The sequence below is a fragment of the Psittacula echo genome (assembly GCF_963264785.1).
Source record: "Psittacula echo genome assembly, chromosome: Z".
NCBI lineage: Eukaryota > Metazoa > Chordata > Aves > Psittaciformes > Psittacidae > Psittacula > Psittacula echo.
In genome coordinates, this window is record NC_137742.1 from 24,023,301 (window position 1) to 24,036,361 (window position 13,061).

Sequence of the window (13,061 nt, forward strand, 5' to 3'; positions counted from 1 at the left end):
ACACATGAGGAAGCAAATTAATAGCTCTGGATATTTCCTCCCAGCAGGAAAAGACAGTTACTGCAAAGCCTAGTGAGTCAGTTACCTGTCATTTGGAAAAACAGCTATTTAGTATCTGAAAAAAATCAAAATTCTGTAGCTATAAAAAAAAAATATAGTACTAGAGAGCTCTTAGGGTGTAAAACGAAAAGGAAAAAAAAATGGGGAGGGGGCTTTTTTTCTTTTTTTTCCTTTTTTTCTTTTTTTTTTTATTATTTTCTCATTTTCTCCACCCCTGATACAAAGTAAAAACTAGAATGCAACCCTCAGGCCTTTACCACTCTGTGCAGGTGCACAGGACGAGGAATAGTTTTGTTCATAGTGTATATGCTTCCAAACTAACCAAGGTATTGCTGAGGAATTCTGTAATTCCTTCTTTATGATTCATAAGATCAAGAGAAGGAAACAACTGACTGAAACGGAAGTGAAGACTCAAAAATAAGTATTGATACCATAGTGTACATTGTGACATCCGAAGTTCTGTATTTTTAAGGTGAACTATGAAGACTATTTCTTACGGAGTTTCTGAAGAAACAAAAATGGAAGTAGGCCACCACTAAAGGTTAAACAAGCAAATAAACTGGATGTGGGATTCACAAGGAAGAATATACAGAGACTCTCAAAACTTACACTGAGTTAAAATGAGAAATCTGAGAATCTGACCTGAGATTATCACATAACTGATGCAGCAATACAGGAACCAAAAGCAAAGACTACTTTCTGTCTACAAAAAGACTTGAGATAAGAGAAGCCTTGAAATTTTTAATCCTACTTTTTTTAATTTGTAATATGAAAGAATTTTAAGGATCCACTTGAAGAAGTCACTTCATGGAAAAAAGAAGAAACTCCCTTATCAGCATTACAATGTGAATCAACCTCATAATGAAAACCTGTGTGCTTAGTATTTTATTTCCACCTGCCCCCAAGAACTCAATTTAGACAATTACAGGATAAAATACTAAAATCTGAGACTCAAATACAGTCTCAAATAGAGAAACTTTAAGTGAAATTTCACACAGCAAGCACTAAACTGAAAAAAATAACGTCCCATTGTTTTAGAACATTAATTCAGTCACAGCTTTATCTTGAAATAACATTAAGTGCTTAAGACTCAGAAACTACATACAAAAGTTCCATAAACTAATAAAAGGAGGCAAAACACAGCAACACACATAAAAGTATTATCAGTGTCCTGGTAACTGCTGGTTTTTTTACACAAACCCACCAAATATCCTAAGACTCTTTAATAAGCCCTCTGTATAATGCCTATTACCTACCCTTGGGTTCTCATTATCAGAAGCTCCCCAGTGAAACCAAAGGAAGATGCTTCTGCTGACAACAGTACCAGGAAATGTTTCTGCTAATTACAATTCTTATGCCTTCAGTGTAAGTCTGGCAACATTACAGAAGCTAAACCAGTCACAATGCTCACCATTGTGAGTTGAATATCAACATTATTTTTGTTACAATGTGTCAAAGTAATACCCTATTTCCATCACCACAATTCTGCTCCTCTGACTGGGAACAAGGCTCTTACTTGGACCACACTCTTACCTGCCTTAATTATTTTTATCAGCAAAGAGGTTTTCTGCCAATCCTCTACACACTTAGTAAAATAAGCGCTCTGTAGGGTGCCTGCAGAGCCACAATAGGGAAACCCATACACCAGGCACTCTGAACAACAGGCAGGCTCTTGTCCAAAGACCAGTAGCTTAGCAGCCATAGCAATGTCTCCACAGAACTTAGTAGATTAGCTTGGCACACCTCCATGCCAGGGAGGCTACTCGGTTTTAACATACTAGTTTAGGGTACTGAAGTCTGTCTGGTTATCCACTACTTTCTGAAAAACATAGTTTTAATCAACACAGAACTACTCATAGTGTTGAACTGAAACTTTCCTACTTTCCCTAGTACCCACAATGACCAAAAATGGTTTCAGTGTCAAATTCAATGAAAACATAATTACCCCACGCACCATAGAGCAGCATCAGTGGGACTAATACAGGAAACTGCTTTCAAAAAAATATTACAGTGGCTACGAAATAACTTCATATTTGGTAGTATAGTTCAAATTCCTTCAAGAAGAGGTTACTGAAGACCTCTCCAACAAGCCGGAAGTTTAAAGCACTGTAGCTACACCCTTCTTTTGCACATATAATGCATTAACTCTGGTTCATCCGGTGAGAGATCAAAACCAGAAAGAAAACAAGCATGTTAACACTTCAGTAATTCATTTATAATTATTAAAAAAAAAAAAATAGAAAATCTATTCTTCACATATGCTGATATATTTTGTTAGTAAGAGCCAGGATAGCTAGCAGTTTCAGCAAAAGCCTGATTGACTGATTCAAACTGATTAGTTTAGCCTTTCGAATTAGACATTACAATTATTACAGTAAATAAATGAACACAAGCACTCTATTGAGAAAGCATATATAACTAAACTTAAATGTGCAGTGATGCTTTATAAAGGTAGTATTACTAGCCTGCAGATACTACACTAAGACATTTTATTGATTTCAAATATAGGTAAATACTTAGAAGTGTGAAGTTCTTAAAAGTAAACTTTGAACTTATTTTTATAACAGATATGTCATCTATAATCATGTCGTTTTTAAAAGATAGCATAGAATCACAGAATGTTTTGGGTTGGAAAAGTACCTTAAGATCATCTGATTCCAACCCCCCTGTCATGGGAAGGGACACCTCACACTAGACCATGCTGTCCAAGACCTTATAGAAGTCTTAAAGAAACTGCAGCATACTTAAATGATTATTAGAAATACAGAAGAATAAAATAAGTCCTTAATATTTACTACTTCTTGCTGAAAAAAACAAAAAAATCTTAATTTCCAACGGGTATTATTCATATTCTCTGAAAACTTGCTCCTTTTGCAGTTTAAGCCCTGCAAGTTAGCATTGACTTAAGCCTTTGTCTAGAACTGTTTATAACTACACTGGGAACATCCCACCAGAACAGGGCAGCCAGTACAGAATATACAGTAATAAAACATACTAAAGCACAACAGTGAAAGAAAATGAACAACTCTGCTTTGCAGTAGCAAAATAACACTAACAAAACGTCAGGTTATTCAGCCGTAACAGTAAAATACAGTGTTGCCAACACAGCTTGCACATACATATTGGAGGGCTTCAACTGCCACATGCCAACATACCACCTATGGATTACACTTTCCCACTGACTGCCTAAATTATAACAGTGAAAGCCTGATGTGCATGTAGCACAGCTGTAAAGAAGTATTTAATTTCACGTATGAGCAGCCCTAGTGAAGGAATTCCTTGTATGCAAAAAATGAAGCATAAACGAAGGTCTTTCTGAAAAATCAAGATCTTTGAATAGAACCATATTTTATTTTGGATTTCGTTCTATTTGTTTCTATTAGGGACTTTAATATTATTTTCTAAAAATTCTTGGACTGTAACATCTCTCTGTATCACTCTGGCATTTCATTATTTTAACTGGTACTATGTAGTATTAATGACCACATATAACAACTATACTTGAAATATGCATGCAAAAATACGTACAAGTGATTAATGACCTCTTTGTTCCTCTCAAAGTTAATTACCTTTTTGTTCCTTTTTGCAAAGCAAAAATACAAAAACCCCCCATTCCCCCCCGAAAAAAAAAAAAACACGTCACTTTTACACCTTTTGCACAAAATTCCGGAAAAGATCCATTACTTTAATCACTATTTAAAACTTTCTGCAGTGAACACAATGTTTCCATAAAAGGGTCACATTGTCCCGGAAAGCACAGACTATTTTAAAAAGATGCTAATTCAAATATGCACTGCTGCACCTGCTGCTATTTAAACAAAACAGAAAAGAATAAATAGTATCCTTAAACAATGGGAAACTGATCTCCTAATAAAGTATAGTTGTCTACCCATAACTGCAAAGGACAAACAGGAACACATTTATCAGGATTACAAGATTACAGTGCAAGCTTTGCTAAACTGATCACAGTAACGGTGGAATAGAAGCAGAAAAATGGGGATATATGCAGGCTTTGAAACTCCCTATTAAAACTGTCAGTTCTCATCTTAATTAAGCATTATAAATCAAAACAGCTACAAAGCAGATTCTCACACTGCCTGAATCTGCAAGAACCTGTTTTTCAGCAGGAATACTGTTACAGCAGTTGAGGCTCTGGCTTGAAATTCTTACAGAAAGCATTACATGTGGTTAACAAAACATACTCCATACTGTTCTGTTCTCCATAACCTTATGAATTCTTTATAATTATGAAAGTATAAAATGTTCAATAGGATCCATCTGTTCTACTGGAATACTCTGCATTGGCAATTATGAACAATGAAAATTACTTCCCAAACTCTTAATCTATAGTTTAATAGTCTGATATAGTTAAGACAAGCCATCTGTTAGTTTTCCTCCTCTTAAGATTACCTACCAATTATATTATTTTACAACTAGCCTACATATATATATGTGCTAAGAACAAGAAAGCTAAAGAAATAAAATAGAACAAAATAAACACAATACTTTAATGACCATACCTAGTAATAAGAACCGCATTATCATGGTGGGCAATCCCATTTTCTGGAATGGTGTTTCCATCACTTTGGTGAGAGAGAATGGATTTCTGCCACTTACAGAAGCTATCGAGGGACTTGTCTGCATGGTGGTTTATCTCCAAGTTTGGCTGCAATACAACATGCATACCAGAAATGTTCCAAACAAATTACTAAGGTCAGTTGTTAAGCCTTTTGAAAACTAAAATGGGACTATAATTAGAAGCAGTGGTTTCTAGGAATAAACTCTTCTTGCCAAATTTTATCTCTGTAAAATATGACCCCAAGTTCAGCTGTGTATTACCGAACAGTCATTCCTTCTGCTCCAATTTTAATGATTATGTCAATACAAAAATTAAAAAAAAAATGAATAAAAAAAATAAAAATAATAAAAAAAAAACCTGGCATCCCCGAAAGTGTATTAATATTCACCTAAAGTAGAACAGATATCTGAGATGATACATGAGGAATATCCCTTTGAACTGTTTCATCTTGATTAAAGTAGTGAAAGATTACAAGATAGATTCTGTACTCAGATGCAGCCATTTCAAGAAATAATTAAATGAAATCTATATTAAACAATAATGTAACTTTTATTTTAGGGATATAAAGCTTAATGGAACATCTCTTACCTGATCTTCAGTGAGGACAATTAAACGCGTCACTATAATATTCACAACGTTTCCTAGACTGGAATCACGATAAAGTTTGGCAACCTGACCTCCAGAAAATAAGGAAAGGCACAAAGTCAGACAAGAAACACTACTTGTTTCCTAAATAGTTAAAAATTAACCTATTTTCTCATTCAATGTAATTTCATAATGTTAATGATCACCTGCATAAGAGTTAATTTTGGACCAAAAAAATGACCATTCAGTGAAACAAACTTATTGGATAACACTTTTCAATCAAAACTGTTTATACCTTGTTTCATAATTCATCCAGCACAAGGATCACCTAGACTTTTGACTTAAACAGAACATAAATGTATAATCTAAATGTAATCATATGAATTTAAAATTGAAGACAATAATTTAAAAATTATCCGCGTACTTCTTGACAGAAACAGTACTGCATTTTCCCCACAGTGCTAACATTTGCCATATTGAACTATTAACTCCTGCAAGCTGATATATTTGAAAGAATTATTCATGCTAATACATAAATACCCTACAGTTGCTTTATCATTTCAGTACATGCCAACTCATATGAACACAGAGTGGGATGAAACTTACAATATTCATTACACTCAAAATGTAGTGTTCAATATCTTTGCGACCATGGTATCCCACCATCATTTTGTCTGCTACTACCAGCGTTTCCACAAACCGCTCAAGGCTTACTGATCTCTTCTGTCGACTATGACTACTTAACGTGTCGTTGACTGGAAGTGAAGTTGGAAAAGCAGATGCATCATTCATCCACCATGGTTTACCACTTGTTGTCAGGTCTTCTAGAAAACAAAATAATTAGACACTTCAGAGGGGTCTCTAGTAAAACTCATTCAAATGCAGCTGGTTTACATTGAGATTACAATCTTCAAGCTTCGAAAGATATATTTCTTGAGGCAAAGCAAAATTATTTTTTTTACTGTAAAATACTTTAGGTAATAGAAAACCAACTTTGAGTTCTAATGTTCTCAACTCTCCTTAACTTGACTTAGCATACTAAATTATCAATCTTCTCCTAAAGGATCTGATTTTACATATCTATGTTAATACTAAAGATTAGTAGTAATTAACCACAAGCACACTTCAGAATTTTAAGGCTAAGAACAAGACAGATACAACATTTTGGGAAAAAAAAAAAAAAAACAAAACAAAACAAAACAAAACAAAACAAAAAAAAAAAAAAAAAAAAAAAAAAAAAAACCAAAACCCATACTGGAAAACAAAAATTCAAGTTCAAGGTAAAAAGTATCAAAACATACTAAGGAATTAAACATGCTGAAAAGACACTAAAAAAAGCTTTTTCTCTCCTGTGAAACTCTGCAATTATTAGGCAATTATGCCTACCTGCCTAATAGTTTTCACGCCAAATAATTTTCTCTTCAGAAAGCTATCAGGCTATGTTTTATCTACCTTGTGAATTAACTATAATGGGAAGTTTAAAATGGCCTGACATGGGATAATTGCTACAGTTACTTTTAATACTCATTTTAATTCAAACATGTTGATTCTTGTACTTGTTTCACATAAATACACAGAAAAAATACTTCTTGCATGCAAGAGATTGATTATTAAAAATCCAAAACAAACACTACAAACTTACTTTGAATTTGAACTCCTGTTGTTGGGACAAAATTGAACCCACCTTTCCCTGCAAAACTGGCATTTTTGTGTGTATTAAATATCCCTTTCCCACAAAGACTCACATAGATCTCAACCTTAATTTTATTAAAGTATATTATTAGTCTGCATTTTACCTAAGTAGGGTTTCAAAGTATCTAAGGAATTCTTGCTAGTTATGGATGAACATGAGAATGTTAACGGATACATTTATAATTGTCTGAACTGGAGTACTCAAGTCAGCAATTTCTGTGATGCAGTCTTACCTCTACTAAAACAGGTTCAGCTAAGGATGAGTTAAGATAATACCAGCACCTTCCATGAAAAAGCAATGCTTTCTGCCATTTAACCAAGCATGCTATTTTCAAAGAGCAATAACTGCACATCAAAAAACATATGTTCAGGTCAAACCCAGGAATACAAAGCTTCAGCATTCCCACTGTTACAGTGTTTTGTAATTTCTGAGGACACAGCGTTGCCTTTAAAAAGGTGCACATTTTAGAAAAATAAAAAAATAAAAAAAATAAACCTAGTAATTAAAAAAATACCGGTAACAAAACTGTCCTTATTCTGCAAGCATAATCCATTCTGCACGTATAACCTATTGTAAAAAAACGCATCAGGTATTAAAGCCTTGTTAAGGCTTCTATAATGAATACTAAGCTTTTTTCCTAGTTTTCATGTCTATTGCAGGAAATTTGAAGTTGGTTTAATTGCCTAAAGATTTTCATCTCACTTAAGCAAAAACAAACTATATGCTGCCGTAGGGCAGGTAGAGGTTTGTTACAACTGCATTTTAAAACACAAAATCGTACTGCTCAAAACTTTCAAAACCAGTCAAATGCCCTGAAGATTACTGTAAACCTGGCTTGGGTCCTAGAGTCTGAAAGCTGTGAAACTGAAAACTAAGATTTGATTTTAACTTTTTGGATATTCTATGGATGCTTTGGATGCAACGTCACTTTGGGATAAAGCTGCAACAGTCCTCCAAAAACAAGTTTAAAAGGTTTTGGTACCCATGAGGAGAGCATTAAAATAACACATCATCTGGAAAACAAAACCTTGTCGTTTTGGGGAGAGCAAATTTTTCCAGAAATTTTCATGGAGTGAAAGTAGTATACAGGAACAAAAGGTAAAGGAATAACTGAGATAAACAAGCATGATAGTAGGTCCAGGGGTGTAAAAAGTAGTGGTTTAGTATTTGAATAATTAAGTAATTCAGCATATGACAGATACAAAACCTCAGGAAATGCACAGGAGTTCCAAGAACAAAGGCAGCATCAAATAGGCAAAGGACTAAACGCTAAAGATTTCTGTATGTTTCACAAAAAATGCACACAAGATACATAGCTCCAATCAACCTATGATCCATACAACAGATGGAACAACCACCAGAATGACTGAATGCAACCTGACCAAACCAGCTGACAGCGCTTCATCATCACTTGAGGTAAAATGACTTTCTAAGCACTGATCCTGAAGATAACATCTGACAGAGGCAAATAGCCTTTCTTTTGCTAGAGAAATAATAATGCTAAAAATTACATCATCCTATGTTTCATAATCCTTCCACTTATTTCAAGAGTCTTAAGCGACAGCATTCCCTACAATACGAACATACTTTAGTGGTCTCACTTTACAACTGATTAGCAGGTAGTAATAATTAGACTAGTTCTGCAATATCAGAAGAAGTAGATGGAATAATGCTTCCAAACTAAAACAAAAGTTACATACATAAAATCTGACATTCCCTAAACACAATTAACTGGAACGCTCAGGAAAAAACTGTCTCCCAAGCATGGGCCTTTGTAGACTGTACTGCAAATGTAGGCAACTGGTGCTATTAAAAGTTACAACCTCCAAAAGAATTTGAAGTAAGTCACATAAATGGACAGTGATACTATTTTATTGTAAATTTAGTATTTGTCAGCCTACTCTGTGCACTGAATCTCATAGAATACAACTGTCCAGGACTGAGCTTCTGAGAACAAGCTATTTTTGAAATAGAAATAAATTACAAGGTTAGAACATTTTTCTATTATTCAAAAAAAAGCATTATTTTAATGCTCTAAAATAACTTGTCAGATTTACTCCATGCTGCCTTCAAGAAATTAGCATTCAGGTTCACTTTAACCAAGTGAAAACTGTGTCAAAGAGTACATGAAAAGTACACATATCTGTTGAAGTTAAAACTGCTTCACAAGGAAAATATTTCTCAGTCAAAACTTTACAATCCTTCCTATAAGGCACCTGTAAATGGTATACCTGACTAATATGGAATAATGTTAACCCACTGAACCAAAAGCCAGTATCAAAACACCATAAGCCTCCATAAAAACAAAAGTTCCAATATATTACTAATCATAATACTAACACATTTATTGCATGCCTAGTCTTCCCAAATGAGCTAGAACACTTACTAAACATTGAGCTGTAATACACAGTCAACCAATTACGCTTTCTAGTTGTGGAACAAAGTGTATTTATAGCACATTTTGAGGAAGCCTGTGCTCTGCTCATTACTACCATAGTACACAACACAGGTATAAAACAAGGCTTCTTTCACTATCTCAGTTTTTGAAAAACACTCTACTCTAGATGTGAATCTGGGAAAAAAAAAAAAAAAAAAGCAAACTCACTTTTCAGCAGGGCACATTGCATCACCCAAAAGGAGGATTCCCATTGCTACATTCTCCGCTGTGTCTTACATGTAAACCAAACAAGATTTTAAAATACATTTTAAGTTATAATTTTTTTAATGAATGACATTAATATTCATTTACCTGAGACTCCACAACGACTGTGATCATAGAGATGCTGTTGGTGCATGGTAGATTTTTTGTATATAACATGAGGATGACCGTTCTCATAATTAAAGTTACTAGAATCTTCTGTTATATTCCTTAAAGGCTCAATAAAATACTCTTCATCTTCTGTAGCAATCACTCCATGCTTAAAGAAGAAAATAAGAAAATAAACACTTGAAAAAGACAGTATAAAACTCCTACTGAAAGCTTAACTTTAAAAAACATTTGACAATCATCTATCTCTGAAGAAATCCGCAACTACAAGCCAACATGGAAATCAATGCATTCCCACTGATCTTAGTGGGAACAAAATTAAGCACCTATATGCAACACAATAAGAATAAAAATATCATTGCGCTATTTCTGCAGTTCTTTCCCATCATTTTTGGTGGATTTGGTAAAAAAAGCAAGGGATATTCTTGGTAAACGACAAATAATTTCTTCAGAGATGTTCCAAAACTAAGATTCATATCCGTTACAATGCCAAGCCAAAATGGCCTTGCTCAAATGGCAAGACCAATTTCCCTCTATGATGCCGCAATGGTCAATGCTTAAAGCAACATACTGCATCAAAGCAAAACAGCACAAAGGATTAATTTTAGAACATATATTCAGGGAAACCATTCAGCATTTTACATCCAGATGTTTAATTCCTAAAAGGAGCTAGTTATTAAAATCAAATTTATTAATATTATCCTGGGACACACTGTCTACAAAGCATTTATTCCTTAAAATTTCTTGCCACAAATCTGGCAAATCCAAGTTGTTGCAGACTGTGCACTAGACCTCATTCTCCATAACAAATGAAGATTTTTTTCCTCATATTGCAGTGCAGAATAGTAGATACTCTATTCTCATAACTTCCACATTTGTGAACTCAGCTTCTTCCAAACAGGAAGTGGTTTATGGAAGAAAGAGTTTTCAGGCCAATTATGCAATTTCCTGAAACTTCAGCAATTAAAACAGAACTTCAGCAGAAAATCCAGTTTGGAGATCCTTGTGGATATAGAAAGACTGTGCAATAAGCACTGACAGACTTCTACTCCCATATTTGCCGAATAAAAAGTTCGGGTACCTATACCTAGAAAATTCTGAATGTGTGAACTTCCTACAATGCTAGAGCTACTCACCAGGTAGGAGAGTGGAAGCAGGAACTTCTGCATTCACACCCTGATTTGATGAATCACAAATTTCTACCACACCTTTGATTCGTAAAGTACTATGCGTGAACCTTTTTTTAAAGGGCTTATCTTTCTTCCTCCAATGAGACTCCTGTGATCAGCCATAAGACTACTTGCTACATTATCTGCTCTCAATATCCTAAAGCTGCTTCTAAGATGAGGGCTTGCCAGCTTACTTCTAGTCAAAGCTCTCGTTCCTGCTGCTATTTGTACATCAAATGCCTCCTGTTCTTCACTCCAGGAATAACCAGGTTTCAGTAACAACATAGAACTTAAGAAAAAAATACTGTATAACAAATCAGAAAGAACAGAGTTTTCCACATATAACCCTATTACCAGTTTCGAAAATATGTGTATGAACACACTGCAGCTTTCAATTACATATTCCTCGTATAGACTATGTATAGTGACTATAACAGTAATTGTTCCTCTTCAGTGGCATTTTTCATTATGAACTCAATTATTTTCTCAAGAAGGTAACATCAGTGTCTATATTAATCTGGAAGATGTTGGTATCAAATTCCTCTCACAGTATCTTTTTGTTACTTAAAGTCTTAGATTTTACTAGAAAATAAATCATTTACTAGTACACTGCTGCTTAAATAGTATGGAAAATATAAACCAAATTGTAGCTGGGTTTGCCAGATGTGCAGAAACAACCTTGACAGTCTGGACTGCATCCAGTCTGGATGTCAGACATCTGGGTTCAAGCGAATCCTGAGCCATTATAAGCTCCGTTATGTTCCCATAGGAAAAGCATCCCGCAGAGTGGTTCTGGCCAACACCATCAGGCTGTCTGCTTTATGCCAAGCCTGAGAGGCCAGAGGTACCATCCAACCTGTGGCTCTGTCTCTGCAACAGAGCAGGTCTGAAACTAAATTTGACTACTCTGAAGCATATATCCTTCATGTCTGTATTCAAGTCCAGCAAGGTTAACAAGTCTAAGCATGAATGAGATTTATATCAGAAACTGATAGCTTTAAGCAGCAAGATGACCTCAGTGGGAGTCAGTTCAGATGCCATAAATGATGCTTAATTGCAGCATTAATCCTATATGCAAATTGTGCATTTGCGAGAGCAAATATGCAAAAAACTATTATTAGTGTCTGCAAACTATGATCCTTCCTTCAGGTATTGGCAGTGAAAAAGTTTAGGAGAGTATCACTAATTTTCCGTATGCCCAGGTGACATCTGATCTCATCTGCCCAAGCACTAGGTGGTTTGTCATTTTAATAACGTGTAGCTGAGAACAGCAAACAAATTTTCCTTTACACCTACCACCAGGTATTCAGAACATGTATGAAAACAGTTGCTGCAGCTAGCCAAAGGATTTGATAAATATTGGAAATGAACTTTCTTCGCATATGCCCTTCACATAAATCAGGTTTAAAATGGTATACATGTACCAAACGTACTAATTTTGCTTGCAAACAAAAACATTCTTCTAGTATTAACCTGATGCAAGTGGTCTTATTGAATTGCAGTAACTAATTTTTAAGAAGCACTCTCAATTCTGTACATAAAAAGTACCTATGTCAGTGACAACCAGCATTTATTCTAACTATGAATTTAGAAAACTCGTGGCTAGAGATAATTCAATTGTATATGCATTCAACAAAGCCTGATTAATAGTGGGAATTCTGCTATTATATCCAAACCAGCATTCTAAACATCATTTTTGGCTTATAATCTACTAGAGCAGAATACAATTTCAGTTGAAAAAGATGACTGAAATAATGCCCTTTTAGAGCATTAAAAGGATTTTTTCTTTTTTAGTTTTGTTATTGGTTTTGGACAGTTTGTAAATTAAACTTCTGCTCCAAAACATAAGAAATACCATTAAAACAGAAGAATGACCAGCAAAAGGTTTTTACAAAATACCATGAATTTAAGAAACAAGCTGAATGCCCCAAGTTACTACAAGTAACATTCCCAAGATTATTATCTAAAACAGATTGTTTGAGGTCCTGTGTTATCCAATCCCACTATAGTCTGCCAACTCCTGCTAACATATATAAGGTCTGATTCCAGCAGTTTGACATGCTTAGGCAAATCTGTGAATCCACATGGAGTTCCCCTGAATTTGTGAAAAGGAATCTTTTTTTGTTAGGCTGTCCAGATGGGGCCTTAACGTTCTTCAGATGGGGGATGTCCATCAGTCGCAGAAGCAAAGTACATTATGAAGGACAA

General features: G+C 34.8%; 1 protein-coding gene across 1 annotated transcript in view; it reads right to left on the bottom strand.

Moving 5' to 3' along the window:
- The window catches only part of ADAMTS6 (ADAM metallopeptidase with thrombospondin type 1 motif 6), a gene marked incomplete at its 3' end in the record, with an annotated part of 146,988 nt that overhangs the window by 128,139 nt on the left and 5,788 nt on the right, over window positions 1–13,061 (bottom strand). The window contains exons 3-6 of the mRNA XM_080637567.1: window positions 9,667–9,835; window positions 5,831–6,045; window positions 5,228–5,311; window positions 4,581–4,726 (exon numbers count right to left, since the gene is read on the bottom strand). Coding sequence (XP_080493693.1) covers window positions 4,581–4,726; window positions 5,228–5,311; window positions 5,831–6,045; window positions 9,667–9,835 — 614 coding nt within the window. The remainder of the gene's footprint in view (window positions 1–4,580; window positions 4,727–5,227; window positions 5,312–5,830; window positions 6,046–9,666; window positions 9,836–13,061) is intronic.